The sequence below is a fragment of the Leuciscus leuciscus genome (assembly GCF_965113295.1).
Source record: "Leuciscus leuciscus genome assembly, chromosome: 2".
NCBI lineage: Eukaryota > Metazoa > Chordata > Actinopteri > Cypriniformes > Leuciscidae > Leuciscus > Leuciscus leuciscus.
In genome coordinates, this window is record NC_138726.1 from 41,655,793 (window position 1) to 41,677,979 (window position 22,187).

Here is a 22,187-nt window from a genome sequence, read left to right on the forward strand (position 1 = left end):
CCCACAACAGATATTCTACTGACTATAAGTAACTTATTCTACTAATCCGAACCCTAACACCTAACCATAACCTAACAGTCTACTATAGTCTACTAATACTCTAATGAGAGTTAGTTGACATGTAGTTGCAAAGTTACTCATAGTTAGTAGAATGTCTAAAGTGGACTATCGAAATAAAGTGAAACCATTTATACTAGCAATCCTGTTTGCTACCTCAATTCAAATTTGAATTTAAAAGGCATTCTAAATTCAATTCTGACTGGTACAAAACCCTGAAAGCAAATAGACATCAATGCATCAAACACAATCACTGAACATCCTTACTCTGTTTCAGGTTTGGAGTCCCTGCGTGACAGTGGCCATTCCACACCAGTACGATCGGTCTCCAATGGCAACTCATTCCTACGCTCCCATGGAAATGGAGCTGAGGGAGGAAGCGGAACAGCTGAATTTTCTGAGGATTCTTACAATCCCTCTGACAGCGTGCTTCCCACACCTGTGTCCAATGACCCCTCGGACCAGGCTCAGGTTCGCCACACAAACGGCCCACGCAGGATCCAAGATGAAGGAGGAACAGAACCGTGCACTCAAAACCAGGCAAGGCCACAGGCCGTTAGGCCCAAAGGGAAACGTTCCAACCTGGAGAAGGTTCAGCCAACCCAACACGGCCCAGAGGAAGGGGTGAATGATTTCATCTGTAGTTTGGCCCGTCTTTTCTTAGTGACCCTGGCTCTGCTCTTTGCCCTCCTTATCCTTCTTATTGTGCTAACAGAATCTGAGCTGGACTTGGCCCTTCTTAGGGACATCCGGAGGACACCCGAATTCCAGCAGTTCCACTTTGAATACTTTTGCCCCCTTAGGCGCTGGCTGGCCTGCAAGTTGCGCTGGATGGGTGGGAATCTCATTAACAAATAACTTGAGACTTGAGTGCATAAGCACCCCTCTCTCCTGAGAGTGTAGTCTGTAGTAGTTTGAGAGTGGGACGTTCTAAGCATTAATATCATACCATGTACCATGAGATTAAAACGAAATTACTATTATCTACATAGCCAAAGCCGTGGACTTCCTACCATGCCAAGACGAGAACCTGTGTGTTTCAACTCTAGTTATTGTGAAATTGTTCTCTGCAGCATTTGGGTAAAAAGTTGTATGTATAGGTCTTTAAATGCTGCTGTCACCCACACGTCCTTTATCATTTAAATATAATATCTACACTCAAGAAATGTTCAACCAGACTGTGACAAGTAAGACCTCATACTGCAATCAAAGACAAAGTTGCCTTTATTGGCCAGACAATAGACAGGGGCCGAGACAGCCATAGTTCACCCAAAAATGAAAATTCTGTTGTCTTTTACTCACCCTTATGTTGTTCTAAACCCGTAAGATTTTGGTTAATCTAATCTAATAAAACACAAGATATTTGTAATAAAACCTGAGAGGTTTCTGTTCCTTCATTGAAAGTCCATGCAGTTTGTCATAAAACAAAACCAAATGAATCGAGTGGTTTATTACCAGTCTTGAGAAGAGATATGATCGCTTATATGATGAACAGATTCAGTGTAGTCTTTATTTTCTAAATAATGAGTGACACACATTCATAAAGCACATCACATATGGTTAACATACAGAAGCTCCAATGTGAGAATCAATTATGAGAGATTATGATGAACAATAAAAAAACTTAAATTTTTACCATTTGTGATATGTTTAATTCTGTTCATCATATAAAGTGATCGTATCTCTTTAAAAGACTTGGATTTAACTGCCCAATTCGTATGGATTCATTTCATGACACCTTTATATGACCTTTTTGGAGTTTTGGTTACCTGGAATTTCAATGGAGGGACAGAAACTTCTCAGGTTCTCAATATCTTCATTTGTTTTTCGAAGATTAATCAAAGTCATATGACATGATGAGGATCAGTAATGAGAGCATTTTCATTTTTGGGTGAACTATCTCTTCAATGTTGGACAGTTTGAGAGTGAGTTTGGAGGTTTTTTGGATGAGGTATTTTGTAAGTGTAATATGTTGGTACAAGGTGTAAATTTGATCCATATCATACTATAAACATGATTGTGGGTCGATGGTATGGATCAAAGCCATTGACAGTGTCATCTCTTTTAATAGTGCTTCAGTGGTGTTTTGATGAGAATTTAGTAACACTTTACTATAAGGTTTCATTTGTTAACATTATAGGTATCATGAACTCATAAACTATTTATTCATCTTTATTATGAACAAACATGAATTAACAATGAATAATAGTACACTTAAATTTACTTAAATAAAAAAATAATTTTGGTTTAATATGGTTGCTCATTGTTAGTTCATGATACCTAATGGATTAATAAATTCAACCTTATGGTAAAGAGTTACTGAGAACACATTTGTTTAAAGACTTTAACACCAAGGTATAGGTCATCTGAAAATTCCCACTGACCTTTAACCAATCTATCCAGAGCGAAAAACGATATTCTATCCCATACAAATGAGCACTGATATTTAGTGGAAGATGGCGGCCTTGAGATTCAAATGTTCTGATGAGGGTGAAGAAAGTGAACTGGATGGACAAAGTAATGTGAAATATTTGAAAGTCTAACCTTTTTCTGAAAAAAAAACCCATTGAATTATCTATAATTTGTTCAATCATTTTTTTAAGCATGCATCATTATTTTGGAGAGCTCAGTCTTTCAATTACACAGCCTTAATTTTCCAAATTAAAATGTGACGATGTCTTCTGTAGGTGATGATGAATTTGTTCACACAACTAGTTTATCCAGTTGTGTGATTATGAAATGATCTTATCCAAAGGCATATAGTCTCAGAATGGCTGAACTGGTAAATGCATTTTCAGTCTAAACCAAATGACAAAATGTTTAATTTATGTTATTTTTCTGTTGCCTTCATGAGACACATATAGTAAAGGGTTGTATTGGCTGTAAGACAAGTGGAAGAGTCAAATAATTTAAATGACAAATTGATGGTAAATTTAAGACACAAAGGTCATCTGTGGAAGTAATCACACATAACTATATGCACATTTTTAAATATCTTTGGTAGAAAAGCTTATGTCAAGAAAATAAAAATAAAACCTAACTGGAACTCGTTGGTACTGTCAGTTGTCAGGCCTTCAGCAATTGCAAATGTCCTGAAAAGATCTAAATCATATTTGGGGGTTGAAACCCTACATTTCAAGAAAGCAACATAGTGTGATGTAATTCTTTAATGTGCTGTTGTGTGCTGCGTGTGTGTAGCTTCGTAAAATAGCCTAACTAGAAACAGTATGCAACAATACCACTGATGGCACAGATGAAAACACCTGCATCGAAATCCTAACATGTTTGTCTCTGCACTGATGAATTATGCGATAAAAATACAAAAAGAAATGAAGCAATACAAAATGACACTAATAAGCCAGCAGAAAATTGTTTTGTTAACCTAAAACAATAAGATGGTTGAGAAGTGCATTACAAATTCAGTAACCTAAGAATGTGTTGATTGTTTGTCTGACACTGTGCCGTTTGCAATCGGCAGGTGGCGCTATAAATCAGCTCTAATATACTGTGACTGACTAATTCTTCAGATCTCTTACTGGTGGCGATGGAAATGGTTTCAGACATTTCAAATGGTATGTTTCACTCAAAGCAATAGCAGATTGAAATGTTGTATTTCAGAAGACAATCTGAAATGGATAATGAATTACACTGTTATACAATGACTCGACTGTGCCTGAGCCATGTGATCTTCCTGCTCACTGTACAGCATCAGATTATTATTTTCTGTAAATTACATATTTTATTTTCATTGATTCATACCATAATTTGGTTACCCTGTGTTGTACCAAGAAGGCATAAAAGCAGTTTATTTTTATGTTTTTCTAAAAAAAAATAAAAAAAATAAACCTTCTCCAAACCAAATTTAATGTACTTATGCAGTTTTGTGAGTTTCATAAAATCATTAAAGAATAAATAAGAAATTCCACTTGATGTAGGTCTGCACTAATCGATGTAGAATTGTAATCTCAAATCTCAACATTCTTACTGAACTATTTTAAAATAATTTCCAGAAACCTTGCTGCGATCCTCTGAGACATTGTAGGAACGAGGCCTTCTCTAAATGTTCTTACTTACATATGAGTGTAGCCTACTGATGTGAAAGTGCATGATAAATTACGTTTAACTAATATCTTAATGTATTTGAGTAATCAATCTGAGTCAACAGGCTAGTGTGATCACTGCAGAAATCATTGCAATGTTAAGCAATTACCACTAGTCGGCAGAAACACTCCTCTCATCCAAATCTCTCAACAAATTTTCATATATTGCTAATGCTAATCTTCGGGCAAACCTAAAAGGGGAGATGAGAGGGGAGAGCTTATGGAGAGCATATACAAAGTAATTCATGACAAAATATGGCCATATTATCTGTGTAAAGCCCCATACCTCAGACTTGGTTTTAGATAGTGGATATTACTGAATGCACAAGGTTTTATTCACTGAAAAGATTAGACATTAAACAGGCAATAAAAGGTAAAAAGTGAGGGGAAATTCATAAAGCAGCAGAATGAACACAACACTGTCAACACTAAATTATCCAGCCTTAGTTCAAGCATGGTACGTCAGATTGCCATCTTAAATGTTTATGTGTTTTGGTCATAGACTTTTAACTAATTTTGCTCACAGCTCAGAGCAGCACTGGTGCAATGTAACTGTCAGTGCTACAAATCAACTGAATTAACCTACTATTATCCTAACAATGGGCTTTAATAATGATGAAACACACCCAAGCCAACATTTTCTTTAAACCTGAGCAAATTGGAGTCAATGTAGAGTATATATCCGTAAAAGAGACACCAGATATTTTATTCCAATCTGAAATTAAGACTGAATTTACCCATTATTTCTGTTTAATAGTGCCTTATACACTCCAGTTCAAAAGTTTGGGGTAAGTTTTTTCTTTTCTTTTTTCTTTCTTTCTTTTTTTGCTAAAAAACAAACAAACTTTAATTCAGCAAGGGTGCATAAACTGATCAAAGTAACAGTAAAGACATTTATAATGTTACAAAATATTTCATATTTCAAATAAATGCTGTTTTTTTGAGCTTTCTATTTATCATAGTGTCACGTTTCCACAAAATATTAAGCAGCACAATTTTTCAGCATTTGTGAGCAGCATAAAATGATTTCTAAGGGATTATGTGACACTGAAGACTGGAGTAATGATGCTGAAAATTCAGCTTTGCCATACCAGGAATAAATTACATTTTAATATATATTGCAACAGAAATAAGTAATCGTATTTCACAATGTTACTGTTTTAACTGTATTTTTTAAACAAATGTGACTTCATAAAAATATATTTTTTTAACAGTAGTGTAGGCCATTTCCAGCCCATGTCATACAAAAGAAGTACATTTTGGAAGGTTACTGGTTTCCCTGGGGTTCTGGTGTGACCTGATGTTCACCTGCATGTGGCACCACAAATCAAAATCCTTGACAAGCTTTCCATACTTCCATTGATCAACACAGGATGAAAACTATCATCATGAGATGTCCATGTAACTACAGCCTCCTGGTGCTTGGAAAGGATCCCCATGTCCCAGATGCCTGACTTTATAGTCAGATTTAATGGAGCTCAGAGAAATGCCATCAGGCAGACTTGGTTTACTTGAATAGACGGTCCATTTAAGGGTTATGCTGGGTTACGACAGGACTAACAAACACCACGTATTCTCTCAACACCCACTTGGGAGCATATTAACATGGTTCTGGCTTACCTGTTTATGCTAGTGGTGCTGGTAGAGCTTGAAAAACGTAAGAGGGACTTCGATCATGGATTTCAGCAAGAGAATGACATTTTATATATATAAAAAAAAAAAAGCTAGTAAGTCAGTTTTGGAAAATGTGATGTGCTTGTGTGCCTATTTGTGGCCTGGCTATAATTAGCCTTCATGGCCACGCAAGCTGCAGACTGATTGGAAACAGCAGAGTCTTATGCCCCCGTGCACCACCCCAGGAGTCCAACGGCACTGAAAGAAAACACTGAGCTTGTAGAGTGCACCCCTGTCCTGAGTGTCAAAGTAAAGACATAAACCAGTGAGAAATCTACTGCTGGGATGCTGGCTGGGATGACAGAAGATTTTTGCTCGACCCCTTAACTTTCTAAGTTTGGGAAAACAAACACTTTTGCATTTAATGTTGACAGGCTTTAAGAATGTTGGATACAAGCCGATGACTCTGTGAATGCATGTGAGACTTACAGATTAAGAAGATGAGTTCCAGAAGGCTGATGAACCGCTCACTCTCAAGTGATGGAAGGTCTTACTACAGTGCCAGCGATATCACCTCTCAGAATAGAAGGTCTGGCAGAAGGAGCTACCTGAGCAGTGTCCGATCTGAAAGCAGGTACAGGTTTATGATTCCTGATGTAAAATCAGTGCCCTTGTGTAAAGCATTTAACTCTGGTTATTACAGAGGGACTGTCCCTGTAATATGTTGATAAAAGCATCTGTTAAATCACTGCTTTCAAAATATGTTTTTAGTGATTGTTAAATTGGAGATTCATGATAAATAATGCAGTAGGGCTTAAACAACAATTAGATTTATAAGCCTAAATAAACAGCACATAAATAATGCATATTACAAGCCATATGCTTCATTATATTACTAATTAATTAAAGCTTACGTTGTTTATAATTCTGAATAAACAAATAATACAGGGTGACTGAAGAGAAGATATTTGATTTCCTTACTTTACTACCAATAGCTCAGAGCTCCACCTCTGTCGGACTCTTGAAAGGTTTGTGTGAAGGTCATAAGGTTATAAATAAGTAGTGCGCATGCCACCCTCAATAAATGTCTTTTAGTATTCACCAGTGCCCAACTTACCGCAAGAGCAACGGTTTGATCAAATCTGTTTTGTCAAAAACACAACCTTTAAATATTATAAAAGCTTTACAATGTACAAAAAATAAATGTGACATGCATTATAAATTACTACAGAGATTTTATTGATTTCAGTTTTGACCAACATAATTCCCAAAATACAGAAATTCATGTCCTTCATTACAACTAGACCTGAATGCTATGGTTGTGTGATTTTGTTTATCACTAAAACAAACTTGTGCGCAAGGCTGATTCTTGTGCTTGCTTCATCTCTGCTTAGCTATGTTGGCCATAGATTCTCTCAGTTCAAGCCATCCAGGTAAAAAGACAACTGTTATCCAGAACTAGCTAACTTAACAAATTTCTCAGCAGTTTTGATTTATTGGTGTTTCTTCAATTTCAGGCACTTTTGTTCTTGTGGACTTTTAGAAAATAGTCTCTTAAAACACTCTTTTCACACTCTCAATAGTTGATTTCATTTTTTTTCTCTAACAATGTCCAACATACACAGGAGAATTCTGATGTTTTTCCATTTTTCATGACAATTCTCACTGTAGTGTAATTTCCATCACATCTTGATGATAAATTGATTGATAGAATTTTGCAATGAAAATGATGGTGTTGAAAATTGATTGTACTGTATCCTAAATGCAGTAAATAAATAATTTGATGCACAATACAAAAATCCTGCTCACAATTGATATTTCAAGCATGCTCCTTACTTAATGTGTCTAGATAAAAGGGTAGTTCACCCAAACATTTTTATTCTGTCATTAATTACTTACTTTTGTGTCCTTACTTTTGTTCATCTTCAGAACACAAATGAAGATCTTTTTGATGAAATCTGAGAGCTTTCTGTTCCTCCACTGACAGCCTAAGCAACTACTTTCAAGCCCCAGAAAGGTGGTAAAGACATCATAAGTAATTCATGTGCCTCCATTTAACCTCAATTTTATGAAGCGATGCGAGTGCTTTGTTCAGGCAAAAATGATAATTTACCACTTTATTTACAAAATATTCATCTCAAACGTGCGTTCACGAGTGCACCATGATGCATGCGGGTTGATGCGAGAGCAGACGTTGTTGCGTGAATGCACATCTGAGATTAATATTTTGTGACTAAAGTGGTAAAAAAATAAAATAAATTTGCATAACAAAGCACTTGCGTCACCATAAAATTCAGGTTAAACCACTGGAGTCACATGGATTACTTCAATTATGTCACTTTTCTGGGCCTTGAAAGTGGTAGTTGCGTAGGCTGTCAAAGGAGGGACAGAAAGCTCTGATTTCATTAAAAAAGATCTGCATTTGTGTTCCAAAGATGAACGAAAGTCTTATGGGTTTGGAACAACATGAGGGGGAGTAAATAATGAATCTATTATGTAGAATTCAGAAACCTGTTTATTAGCGAAACTGGTGGCCGAGGTGAACTGCAGCCAGCAACTCATTGCTCATGCTTGAGCTCGTACTCATGCACATTACAAGAGACTGAATGTGATTCAAGGCCCCAAAATGCTCAAGGCCAAGTTCTTTTTCTATATGCTTAGAAGCAAAAAGAAGTTTGAAATACCTTTGCAGCGATATACTGTTAACAAACATCCCGACGTTGTCCACGCTGCTGTGAGTGACGCTTAGAATGAATGTGTAAATATGCTGCGCACTTTCATTTCAATAATAAAATAAACGCAAAACAAAAATGACAGTGGTGAGAAACCAGCAGTTAAGAAAGCATCTGATCATAGCAATGTGGATATGTTTGCACCAGCTCTGCAATTCACCAGCATCATGTCGACAGGTAATTCAAATTACACTGTTATGATAGTTTGATTATAAAGTAGGCTATATTTGAGACTATATAAATCTGGCTATGTGAGACTGTTTGAATTAATCCCTTTCTTTGCATGACAATTGACATTACAGTACAGAATGGCTCTTTCAGCATTGTCCTGACTCCTAAAATTTGAATAAATGTGTCATTGAATGGTAGAGAGCCTCTTGGGAGCGTGTGTAACACATTCCTTTGATATTCCAGACAAAATCATCCCGAGTCATTGACATAAAAATCAGTCTACAGCTATCATAGACAACCTATGAAGTCGGGGAAGGTCTTGTTTTTTTAAGTTTCGGTACAAGCTATTCTCATCACACATTGGCAATAAAAAAAGTTTAATACATGAAAATTCTTACATAATAGCCCCTTTAAAATCACAGAAACAATTTATAGAACCATATTATCTATACATAAAATGAATGAATAAATTTATGGTAAAAAAAAAAAAAAAACTTTCAAAGAATAATTTTCTTTTTATTGTCAACTTCATACGACAAAAATAAAACAAAAGGGACATTGAAAAAACACCCAATTTGTGAAGTCATTGTAAGATATTAGGAAAGTTTATGATATACACATCAATGATGCTGTAACATCAGAATTACCTGCCATTATCTAGAGTCAAACAACATATTCTCAGCTAATTTATACATCTAACAAACTATTGGTTATTCAGTTCTAATATTTAGAATTTTCCGTTTATTTTAATATTGTGTCTCACCTAGCTAATATAACCACTGTAAATCTTACTTTGCATGAATGCTAACAATAATGGTGACTGTGAAGACAGTGCTATGCTGATGATAATGCAAATGATTTATGAAAATTTAGCCTTAGATCAATTATATATTTACCTCCATTTTAGGAGCACTCTCTGCAGTGTCATGGCTCAATTAACTGAGGAGACACAGCCAACAATTGAGTCCACCTTAAAATCCAAAGCTGTGTCTGAAGATGCAAACGTCAAGTTCAACTGTGTGGTCTCAGGTATCCCATCAAAGCAAGCGAATGCATTATACTGTGTAATGGAACATTAGTAAAGTGGCCCAAACTTTCTGCTCACCAGGTTTTGTTTTTGACCATCCCATTTGCAGGCTACCCAGTTCCTGAGGTGACATGGTACAAAGATGACATACAGCTGGACAGATACTGCGGCCTTCCCAAATATGAAATATCACGTGACGACAAGACACACACACTCCAAATATACAAGTATGCTCTTTTCTTAGAAACTTTTTTCTTCTTTTGATTATTGTTTAGTGAACATTTACTGTGCTTATTTCTATCTTAGCTGTACTCTGGAGGATGCTGCAATTTACCAAGCATCAGCACAGAACAGTCGAGGCATTGTGTCATGTTCAGGTGTGTTGGAGGTCGGAACAATGAGTGAGTACAAGATTCATCAAAATTACTTTGCAAAGCTTAAACTGCGAAATGAGAACCGTCGCCATGAGCAGGAGGAGCACCGCAATATAGGCAAAGATAATGTCCCAGCAGCCTTTGAGCACGACAGTAGTCCTGAAAGAGCCCAGAGGAAACGCAGGTCCATGGAGACCAGGGGCGCTGGCAGCCCTTCAGAGGAGAAAGCCGTAGAGGTGGAAACACCTCCAGTAGAGGACAGACTAGCTGCTCCAGTTCAAGTGTCAGCAGCAGGACTTTTCCATGGCATCTCAAACTCTGAAATGATCGCAAACAGAGACAAAGACAGTGAGGGGCTAATGTATATCCATGATACTGTGCATAGTGCCTCCAGCAAACAGACCAATGAGCATTATATCAAGAAGAAGCTCAAAATCTCGACAGCTGCAACAGAGAGAAGCAAGGAAAACAGACCAACTGGAAGAAGGGAAGAGATGATGAATGAGAGAGGGACTTCCAATGAGAAGAAGGAGGTACAGAACACAGTCGATCAGATCGCCTCAGTGACTGAATCTAGAAACAAAATGGACATAACAGACAGACAAAAAAGTACAAAACAGCCAGAGATAGTCAACAAAAGTGCCTCAGAAGAATCAAAGAGAGCTAAAGGTGCTCAGATTACCACAGTGACTAAATCTAGAAATGAAATGGACATAACAGACACAAAAATGAAAGAAAAACAGTCAGTGAATGTGAACAAAAGTCCCTCAAATGAATCAAAGAGAGCTCAAGGTGCTCGGATCACCTCAGTGACTGAATCTAGAAACAAAATGGACATTACAGACACAAAAATCAAAGAAAAACAGTCAGTGAATGTAAACAAAAGTGCCGCTGAAGAATCAAAGAGAACTCAAGGTGCTCAGATCACCACAGTGACTGAATCTAGAAAGAAAATGGACATAACAGACACAAAAATGAATGTAAAACAGTCAGTGAATGTGAACAAAAGTGCCTCAGAAGAATCAAAGAGAGCTAAAGGTCCTCAGATCACCACAGTAACTGAATCTACAACAAAAATGGACATAACAGACACAAAAAGAAAAGAAAAACAGTCAGTGAATGTGAACAAAGGTCCCTCAAAAGAATCAAAGAGAACTCAGGACGCTCAGATCACCTCGGTGACTGAACCTAGAAAGAATATGGACATAACAGACAGAAAGAGTGAAAAACTGTCAGAGAATGCACAGGAAAGTCCCTCAGAATCAAAAAGAGTTCAAAAGCCCATTGCAACCCAGAAACGACCAGCGTTGAAGGTTTCCATGACAACCCAGACAAACAAGGTAGTCGAAATCACGAAGCAAACAGAATCATCTGAGAAAGGGAAATCAAACCTCAAACTTTTTGATGAACACGGGAATAGAAACCCAGTAAGTACATGTGTGAGGATCTTGCCTCATTCTTGTGGCGGCAATGACGTCAATGTGGACACAGGGGAGAGGAATGTATCTGCATGCTCCCTTAGGGGTTTGGTGAGTGTTTCCTCATGCTCTGGCTGTGACTTCATGCGAGTGTAATGTTCCCAGTGGTAGTGAGACCAGTAACCCCCCTCAGCCACAATCATAAACTATAAATAGTGCCACAAGCATGACTTTGATGATGTGACAAGACCCATCTTAAATGACACACAAGTAGGGTCACAGACAACGATAATATTCCCATTACGCACATTGTGGCTCCAGGGTACACAGTAGTATAGAGATCCTGAGATCCATCAGATGTGTTTGCTGTCCCAAATCACCTGTTGCTACATACCGTTTTAAAAGCAGATACAAAATACAACTTTACTGTGTAAGCCGTAAGTGCTGTGGACAGACCAGCTGCTCTCCTTAATCCCACATTCCCCTCCGATCTCATAAAGCCTTAAAATACTCTCTAAATATGGCCAGTGCAACAGTTTCCCCAAGGCAATAGACACTAAAAACGAAGCAAAGATAGACCTAGTCAACTGAAAACAGGTGGCTTCTCATTCTAACTTGTAATCATATAATTAGGGCATTCACATTATCTAATATTGGGGTCTTTCAAATAAAGTAATGTTGAATCTGCTTATTTTCTATGGTTCTTCCTCTTGTTTTTTCTCTTATCCTAGCTAAATGAGAGATAATCAAGTGCTAATATTACAGAGGTTCAGCTAATACAATGCTCTGTTGATTTTAGATTAAGGACTCAAGTGCTAAGCGGCAGAATCTCCCTGCAAATTTACAGTAGTCAGGGATCTGGCATTAGTACAGTGCAACAGAACCAGTATATCTGGGGCCAGTTGCATAAATTGAGCCACTAAGATTTCAAGGTCTTAAGAACTAGTTTGACAAACTAGCAGCATCGGTTTAATTTTCTGATTAAAATTAGACCGATCAACCTTTTTTATGCAACAGACTTCAAAAAGTTAGAACCAATCTTTAAGAAAATAATTAGATGACTAACTTATAATGCCCTTTTCACAAGATGTAAAATAAGTATTTGATGTCCCCAGAGTGTGTATGTGAAGTTTTAGTTCAAAATACCCCACAGATATTTTATATAGCATGTTAAAATTGTCACTTTTTGAGGGTGAGCAAAAACGCACTGTTTTTGTGTCTGTCCCTTTAAATGCAAATGAGATGCTGCTCCTGGCACAGAGGGCGGAGCTTCAACAGCTTGTGTCCTTTGTGAAATTTCAAAAACTTTTAGCCTTTTATGTTCAAACCGGAGTCAGACAATGATGGAGAGACTCAAGAAGAAGTTGCAACACACTCAATAAAACTCAGCAAAGAGACAACATGTAGAAGCAACAGGACATTTCTGTATGCTTAGTTGATGAATTTATGTAGCTTATGTGTAGTTATCTTCTGCTCATTGATTAGCATATTCTGTCTTGATAATCTATAAATCGTGTTCAGGGGACGGGGTTTATGTAAATTATAGGGTTGGTGATGTCACTAACCCGGGAGGAATGTCGTGTAGTCCCTACCAGCCGTTTGTTGTAGTCCTTAAAAAACAATTTCTTTAAAAGCAAATATCTTCCTTTGCTTTGAACTTTGAGCATTGTAACTTTGCAGATGTTGTTTATGCTCAAACAGCATCATTACACACTAACTAAAGTTAGAAAAGTGAAATCATAATCAACCACCCCATAAGACCCCTAAGTAGTGTATGCAACTGGTCACTGGTTTATTTCTGTGGTATGAGGAAATTAGCTTTCCATTAAAGAAATGTTTAAACAAAATTATTATTAAATGTAAATAGGTCCATGAGAATATATATTAGTATATGGTATATATTAAAGGGATGATCATTTACAGCCAAAAAGAAAATTGTCATCTTTAGGTGACTCTTGTCATTCCAATCCTGATTTTTTTTGTCTGTGGAACTCAAAAGTTCTGTACTTAGTGGGCTTTTTTCATACATTCATACTTACAGTCAGTAAGATTTTAATTTGAAAGAAATTAATAATAATTTTATTCCACATGGATGCATTAAATTGAGATTTTTTTTCACACAATTTCCAAAAAATATAAAACAACACAACTGAAATGTTTCTTGAGCACCAAATCAGCATATTAGAATGATTTCTAAAGGATCATGTGACACTGAAGATTTGAGTAATGATGCTGAAAATTCAGCTTTGCCATCACAGGGGTAAATTAAAAATTTAAATATATTAAAATAGAAAACAGTTCTTTTAAACTGTAAAATATTTCACAATATTACTGTATTTTTTTATCAAATAAATGCAGCCTTTGTGAGCATAAAATACTTCTTAAAAAACATTAAAAAATTTTACCGACCCAAATTTTGAGTGTAGTGTCCAATAAAAGTCAGTGGGGTCCAATGTTGCTTTGGACCCCATTGACTTTCATTGCATAGAAAAAAATAGTTGAAACATTCTTCAAAATATATTATTTTGTGTTCCACAGAAGAATGAAAACTAAATTATGATTTTTGGTCGAACTATCCCTTTAAGGCTTCTGAATATAAATAAATATATTTCTATGATTTCAGGCTGCAGGCGATACTCACACTGAGCCCACAGAGTCACCGATTCTTGAAGATATTCCTCCTTTTCATAAGGAAGTAGCCAAGAAGTTAAAGGAGCAACCCCCATTGATGCGTGAGGTCACTGCGAGTGTTACGGACACACTCAGTTCCTGCCACCTTGCATCACAGGGACAGAAGTTGAGAGCAGGTGACCAGTCTGTGGCATCAACAAAGAGCAGTACACTTGTCACTGGGCCTCAAAACACTCAGCCGAGTGAGAAAATCTCCTCAGGTCATGTTTCACACATGCTTCATGATGGCCAAGTTACAACAGCTATGAGTTCCTCATTAGGAGATGACACATTAACCAGCGTGTTTGAGAAGGATAGCAAAGCTGAAAACCAACTCATCAAAGAGTCTGACAAACCTAAGGGTGAAACAAAACCTACATCCATGTCTTTTAACAGTATGGAAGAAAATGAGATGACAAACATAAATACAAGTACAAATGTGCATGTACAGAACAGCATTTCAAAAGAAAAATCAACGGCAAACTCAAACCATTCCACAAATCAAGTCATTGTCACAGAGTTTGTTCAAATTTGCAAGTTAAACTCGAATGTGGTGCAACCACAGACCATGAATAGCTCCTCTATTACTAAAGTTGAAATGAAAGATACTAAGGCCAGAGAGTGTCAGAGCTCTTCTCTAGCTACAAACAATGTTTCTAAAATGGACACACAGGAGCAATCTAAAGTTACCACATTTGAAGTACCAGTATCAACTCATCACAAGATGCAAAGTTACTCTGCAAAAAAAGGCATTGATCATTCTGGCCCCTCTACATTCCTCTCCCAACATTCAAAAGCTTTACCCACCGAATTTACCATTCCTGCAATATATATTACAGATGTGGATGGCACATCTCAAAATAGCACAGACAAAACAGAACACACTGTGTGCAAGAGTGCTATTAATAAATCAGATACTGTTAAAATCAGAACTGAAGAAAATGCAGTAACCTCTAGTGTGACAAATAGCAACACTGTCAGTCAAACAAGTACACTTATTCATTCTGATTGCACAGACACCACAAACAAAACCACAGCCGTTTTGGAATTTAAAGGTCTGCGTGATGAGAAGTTTGATCTTTCCCTACGTTCACAAACTTCTGAAGTCAACAAGCCTGATCAACATTCACTAAGTCAAGAAAGCCTGATTCAAGGACCTGAATCATCAAGTCATTGTTCCACTGAGAAGGTTTCAACAGATTATATTAGACTATCAGAGGTTCCAAAGCAACCTCACAATGCTGACAAAAGCATAAAGACAAATGAGTCTGAATTAACTGAAACCACTCGTCATCCAAAAACAGATCTTAATCTGAAAACTGATTCTGACTCCTTCATAAAACAATTGAAATCAGCTGCATTGGACCTTGAGATGTCAGATCAAAGTTCCACCAGCACCATGTCCAGTGCTGCAACACATATAAACTCTAGAGACAATGATAAATATGGGGAGGAAGTCAATTCTGCAGTGATCCAGCCTGGTGTCTGTAAGGTAATAATCCCACTGAAGAATACAGACCATCAGGACAACTCTACTGCTGCCCACAGTGAACTTGCCACCAGGACAAATCAAAAGACTACATTACCTAGCACTAAAACAGAGAGGAGTGAAATGGGAATGGCCATATGTCTTGAAGAAGCAAATAGAGATGCATATCAGAGGGACATATTATCTTTGAAAGCAGAACCTGAATCTCCGTTACAATCAGTCAGTAACTCACAGTTGAAGACATCATTAGAAACGCACTCCCCTCGTCTCACCCGGAAGAGTGTCCCGGCTGACCTCCCCAAGCCTGCAGAAAATGAGAACATTAAGCCCAAATCAACAGAGAAAGACAAAGAAAACCAGTTCAAAGGTAAAGATATCAAGGAATGGACACTGAACACACAATTAAAGCAGTTATTTTCAATTAATAGTGAAGACAAGTGGTTCACAGTGGACGGAAAATCTGAATTCTAGCAACTATTTATAATGTTTGTAATGTGACGGTGTGTTTGACCATAAAACAATGATGTGTCATCAAGTACAGTAGCTTTTGTTACATTTATATTCAGACATTTGAGCACACTTTAATGCAAAGCTTACATTGCATTTTATGCATTCCCTGGGAATCAAACTCATGGCCTTTGTTTTGATGGCTGTTGCTTACTTTGCCTTTGGACGCTGTTTATCACACCATTTATATACACCCCCTATATTTCCTGTCCTCCCTCTCCTTCCTTGCAGTTCCACAGGTTATCCGTAAAATCCGACCAGAGGTGTTTGATGCCTCTGGACATCTGAAACTCTGGTGTCAGTTTTTCAATATAATAAGTGACTCGACAATAAGGTGGTACAAGGATGAGGTGGAGATTGCACAGATAAAGAGAAGGTACGCACTCCTAGAGTTTTACTGACACCTAGTGTTATCCAGTGCTTCAAACCCTAATGCTTTCATCAATGGTGTCATATGACAACATGCAAAATACAACATGATGCATATTAGGCTTAGCTGAGTGTATCAATGTACTCTGCTACCTGCTTGTATATTGTTTTGTTTTCTGTTTTAGTGCAGGAGATGAGACTCAGGTGTGCTTGGCTATTATACGGATGTCCAAGAGAGACTGTGGTGTTTACAGATGCACAATTACCAATGACTATGGCAAAGATTCCACAGAGTATCTTCTCAGTGCAGAGTGTAAGTCTTATCTATGCTCTTAACTTTCTAATGTGTTCTTTTGTCTAAAATATCCATGATAAAATTCTCAGATTTTTTTTTCTAGAGAATTTTATTCTAATTGTGACTGTGCTTCCTGTTGTCTGTTACATCTGTTGACAGTTATTTCCAATATGTTTCTGCGTGAGGAGCTCCAGGAAGGTAGAACAAATAGCAGCTGTATATTTTCAGTCTTTTGTTGACCCCTCAGTATACATATAAATCTCTCTGTCCCTTTTACCATCTCTCTCTCTCTCTCTCTCTCTCATATGAAGTTGGGGAGGAGATTGAGATGACTCCTCTGATCTTTAGTAAAGGTCTTGCTGATGCAGGCTGCTGGGGCTCAAAGTTTTATGGCCGTGTCACAACAGAAGAAGCTCAGGTCGGAATGGGATGTGAGCACAAAACCAGACGGCTGAAAGTGATCTATGGGTTAGATCCTGTGTTTGAGTCGGGCAGCTCATGTTTTATAAAAGTGCGGAGCCCCATTGCATATGAGAGCAGAGAGGAGACTGTATTGGCTGAAAGGAATCTCCAAATCACAAAACAGGTGACAGATCTTTCAAGTTTTTGAAAAATCCAGGTAAAATTGTAACATTTCTCAACGATAAGTTGTAACACTTTTATCCCCTATAATATTTTGAATTTCTTCCCATAAGTTCCTCATTTATAGGACTATACATTTCTAATTTGTAGGAATGTAGAATTCAGAACATGGCCAGAGAATACTTCAAGATCTTTGCTACAGAGACGAGAGTGATAGAGAGCTTTGGTGCAGCGCTGGAGTAAGTGAGGTTTTTTCTCTACCAAGATCTGCTCAAATCATGTGATTTCATTCCGTAGATTTATTATAGTATATCAAAGTCAAAGAGCATATGAGGATCCTAGTTGATCTCACATGTGTTGTCACTGTGACTATGTATATTTTTCAGGGTAATCCCTCTATACTTCATGTACTGTCCAGCAAGCAGTGTTCCTTATGCAACAGTGGAGGCAGAGCTTAAGGGTGTCTATAAGCGGTATTGTGGATTGGATCGTACCGGGTCACTGGTATTAAATGAGAAGTTAGAGGTGGGACAAAAATGTTCTTCTCTCCAGCACTGGATCCACCAGTGGACCAATGGAAATGTGCTGTTCTCAAGACTTGAGGGTAAGTCAAAGAAAATATATCCAAAACAAATGATTATGCATGTCTTCGCACTATAGTTTTAGTTCAAATGCTGACTTTGATACTATTGTTTTTTGCAGGAGTTGATACAATACTGACAAATATCGGAATAGCAATCAGGTCAAAGGGGTGGGTATTGTAAGAACAGTTCATTCAGGTTTTCTAATGATAAAATATTTTTTTGAAAGAAGTTAATATTCTATTCAGCAAGGATGGATTAAGTTGATCAAAAGTAAGAGCAAAGACTTTTACATTGTCACAAAAAACAATATTTCACATGAATGCTGTTCTTTTGAAAGTTTTATTCGTCAAAGAATCATGAAACATCGTGGTTATCACAAAAATATTAAGCAGCACATTTATCAACTGTGATAATAAGAAGAAATGTTTCTTGAGCACCAAATCAGCATGTTATAATGATTTCTGATCACGTGACACTGAAGACTGGAGTAATGATGCTGAAAATTCAGCTTTCACATCACAGGAATAGATTACACTTTAAAATATATTAAATTAGAGAACAGTTATTTTAAATTGGAATTTTTACCAATATTATTGTTGTTACTGTATTTTGATCAAATAAATGCAGCCTTGGACTAAGAGACTTCTTTCAAAAACATCAAAAAATCCTACCGACCTCAAACTTTTGAATGGTATTGTATGTGATTTAATTGGTTTAAACATTATAGATTAATTTACAGTGCTATAATATACTGTAATTTCTTGATGCATTCTTATTATTTTTTTTTTTCTGATGCAGGTTTCAGGGGTTTCCCTGTGAAGCTAATCCGAAGGTTTTTGAGCTGTTTCACATTCAGCATCAGTGTAATTACTTCTGTGGTCTCTTAAACCTCAAACCTCTCAAAGCCCCAGAAACACTCCAGGCTCCATCCAGATCCAAAGGCTCAAGCAGCCCACTACTACAACGAAGAACAGATCCCAGCTCCTCCAGTCCCCAAACCTCACGCAAGTCCACAAAGAGCCCCAAAGTGTCCCGCAAGCTGAACCCTCAGACCTCAGCCTAACTCGAAATTAAGGTGTTTAAAATAGGCCAAAGGGAAAACTAAAGGGAAAAAAGGAGAAGTATGTCTGTTATTGATAGGAAAGGTTGCCTACTGATCTGCAGATATGGATGCAGCTGCACTTACAACCTTGCAAGTAAAAAACATTCTTTTGATATATGCATGATTTTAAATGAAATATGTAAATCCAGAAACATACCCTAATCTTCTGTTGTAGTGATCCTTTCAGAATCTGTTGTATAATCCTCAGAGATTTTTTGAAAGGGCATTGTATATGTGCGGGAAAATGTCAAGAGGAGCTGTGGCACTACAAAATGTTATTACCTCTTTGTTTATTTCTAAAAGAAGTACAGTGCTGTTGGCTCACTAGCTGTTTGTAAATAATCATTTAAAAATATATAATAATTTAGTTATAAATGACCTTTTATTTTATGAGATGAAAGAGCATATTATTTCCATTTGGTTGTGGATTAACGTGATGCGTGAAAATGATAAATATTTTTCAAATTATAATCTTTAACTTTTAGAAAGCTATTGAATGTTATCCATTAAAATGCTACGGCACTTTAGAATACAAACTCTCAAATCTTTTGTGCTCCACAGAAGAAATGAACTTTTTGCACAACAAGAAGGGGAGCAACATGTATAAGACTATCTATGGCTGAATTGAGCTTGATGTGAGAGGCATATAATAGAAAAAACAGAAACTGATGCTAACATTATTTATTTATTATATAATGACATTGAGTGCCATTTTGTCAAGCAAACAATACGTTTTGAGGCGGGACTATTCTTAATAGTCTTTTCACTAATTTCCTCCACTTCTGCAGTTATCTTTCTCTAGTTTCACTGCATTCACTAATTTCATCTTGAACATTTGAATTGTCAATACAGCTGAAACATTTGAGAGAGCATCACATGATACTGACTTCATAAATTGATGTTGATTTCCCTAAAATGTTATTGTTTGAACTCATCATTATGGGGATTAATGTTCACTTTGGTTGGGCACTTTGGAACTTCACTTACATTATTGTAATTCTCTTCCGATGAAGTGATGCAACAAGAAATCACAGTTATTTGGTTTCAAAGGAAAGGAAGGAATAAATAGGTTTTAAAAGGTTAGGTCACTTTTAAAAGGTGACCTAACCTAACTTCTAACTAAATCATAGTGTATTGTTCATGTCGAATAATGATCTTTTACGATTTTATATCTGCCACTTATGTCATAAACACCTTGTGGAACTTTTAATTGGGTTGATGTAATCCCTCTATGTTTGTGACAATATCTTGCAATTGACCATGCTTGAGACACACAGACTTCAACATTCAGCATGCAAAACACAGTTCTGTAAACACTCTACAGTTATTTTTTAATTACTTGAAGAACTCTTGTGAACTAAGCATTTGTCAGTACAAATTACTATTTCTATTTCACTTTACTTCGTTTTTTTAAGCCAATCGGTTTGCATGCTGTTTTTAAGTAATAACTTATTCGATTTTACTGTGTAGAAGATGCAGGTGATCAATCTGTAAATTTGCATTTGGCTTAAGTGAAAGAGAAAGGAATCATTCCAAAGAGTACAAGTATGTTGCATCTCATATGTATGAACATTTGTGGACTTTGTCTCAGAATGGAATAGACAATTATATAATCACTGCTCTATTTCACCTTGTTTATGAGACGAGCTTGCATGGACTCTGTTTCATATGTATGCACTCTGTATGCGTTTTAACAATAACTTTACTATAGCTCATCATGACAGCCATTTCGCATCTGGCCCCAGAACCTGATTTGAATGACTTTGATGGATAATTGTCATGTTTTGCCTTTGTTCTGGTAATACTGGGTCGGTAAACATATAGTAAGACTCTGTGAGTAAGAGGTATTAATGCAGGTAATTGTGAAGTTAGATTAACTGATTATAATGTTGAGTATAATAAAGGATTGTGTCAACAACTGTGATAACATTTAGACTTATAAAATAAAGACATATATATATATATATAATGGATACAGTTATATCCAAATTGAAGGAAATTTTACCAAACCAGCCTAATTCTAAGTGTATATTGGTCTGTGGGCAAACTACAGTCAACGGCTAACACTGACACATATGGAGAAAACATTATGAATACAAAATGAAACATTCCAAAACCTAGACAGGATCTGAGAAGAGTGTGCAGAGTAATGAATGCATTAACATAGTCTCTCATATCCAGCAGAGGATTGGTGATAAGGCATTGCCATATACTTTGATTGTGATAAATTAGTCGAATGAACGAATATATATTCTAGCCTGAGGTTTTGCAAATGCCTACCATGAGGAAGCCTAATTATAGTCCCTAGCATGAACTTTTGCGTAATTGTCTGTTCACGTCATGATGAAGTAATAAGCTACAAAGTGGAGGGTTAGACTGGAATCCAGACTTGAGTCTGAACAGGCAAACTCATTAATTAGAATGAGAGAGCAAAGGGTTTGAATGTGTAAACATAGTGCTTTTAAAAGATCATGCGCAAAATACACCTTACCATATAATATTATTAAAAGGTCAGGTTGAAATATCAGGTTGAATATACTGTCATCTTTTCATTTTGATAATCATGACATGTGGGATGTAATTTTTGCACTAAATAGGGAATTGAATTAGAAGCACCCGAAGCTTCTGAAATGTCACAATAGCGCTGGCATTTTAACAACTTTTATCTCTTATCCACTAAAAGTTGGAGGCAGCAAGTGTGTCTATGCCGTCACTGTGGTAACTGTCACTGGTGGTATAATCTGGCACTGCAGACCGTGTGTGTGAACTGTGTGTTGCTCTGACATTCTGATAACAATCTCACAGCCTTCGTGCTGTGCATCTTAACAAGAGAAAAGGCTAAACACTTTTGAATGAAATCATGACTGACTAATTATATGATAATGCTTTTTGAAAGATTACAGGTTAGATCAATAGTCCTTTGGTCAGTGTTTAATCATTTCCGCGATTGACCATTATACAGGACTCGTATAGCCTAGCCCTAGTTCATCAAACTGGATATTAATTTATGTCAATTGGCAATAAACACATACAAATACTTTGATGCTTCATGCAGACAACTAGACACAACTCGATTTTCGGGAAACTGACATCATA

General features: G+C 36.8%; 2 protein-coding genes across 5 annotated transcripts in view; both read left to right on the plus strand.

Annotated features, from left to right (window-relative positions):
* frmd5b (FERM domain containing 5b) overlaps window positions 1–3,933 on the plus strand; it is a 38,010-nt gene extending 34,077 nt beyond the window's left edge. The window contains exon 14 of the mRNA XM_082159470.1: window positions 335–3,933. Within this exon, the coding sequence (XP_082015596.1) occupies window positions 335–915 (581 nt within the window). The 3' untranslated portion in view covers window positions 916–3,933. The remainder of the gene's footprint in view (window positions 1–334) is intronic.
* Window positions 3,934–5,787: 1,854 nt separating this feature from the next.
* On the plus strand, window positions 5,788–21,740 carry alpk3b (alpha-kinase 3b). 4 transcript variants are annotated; one of them, XM_082162302.1, is made up of 14 exons: window positions 5,788–6,405; window positions 7,166–7,204; window positions 9,582–9,703; window positions 9,811–9,928; window positions 10,008–11,604; window positions 14,117–16,019; window positions 16,391–16,535; window positions 16,714–16,841; window positions 16,983–17,021; window positions 17,135–17,409; window positions 17,556–17,644; window positions 17,792–18,009; window positions 18,108–18,156; window positions 18,788–21,739. In XM_082162302.1, the coding sequence occupies exons 1-14, from the start codon at window positions 6,272–6,274 to the stop codon at window positions 19,050–19,052; spliced, it is 5,121 nt and encodes a 1,706-aa protein (XP_082018428.1). In that variant the 5' UTR covers window positions 5,788–6,271; the 3' UTR covers window positions 19,053–21,739. The 4 variants fall into 4 exon arrangements, with proteins under 4 accessions (XP_082018428.1, XP_082018429.1, XP_082018431.1 ...); XM_082162305.1 differs by having other exon boundaries at window positions 5,789–6,405; window positions 10,008–11,502; window positions 18,788–21,738; XM_082162304.1 differs by having other exon boundaries at window positions 6,310–6,405; window positions 7,289–9,703; window positions 18,788–21,740.
* The last annotated feature ends 447 nt before the right edge of the window (window positions 21,741–22,187 follow it).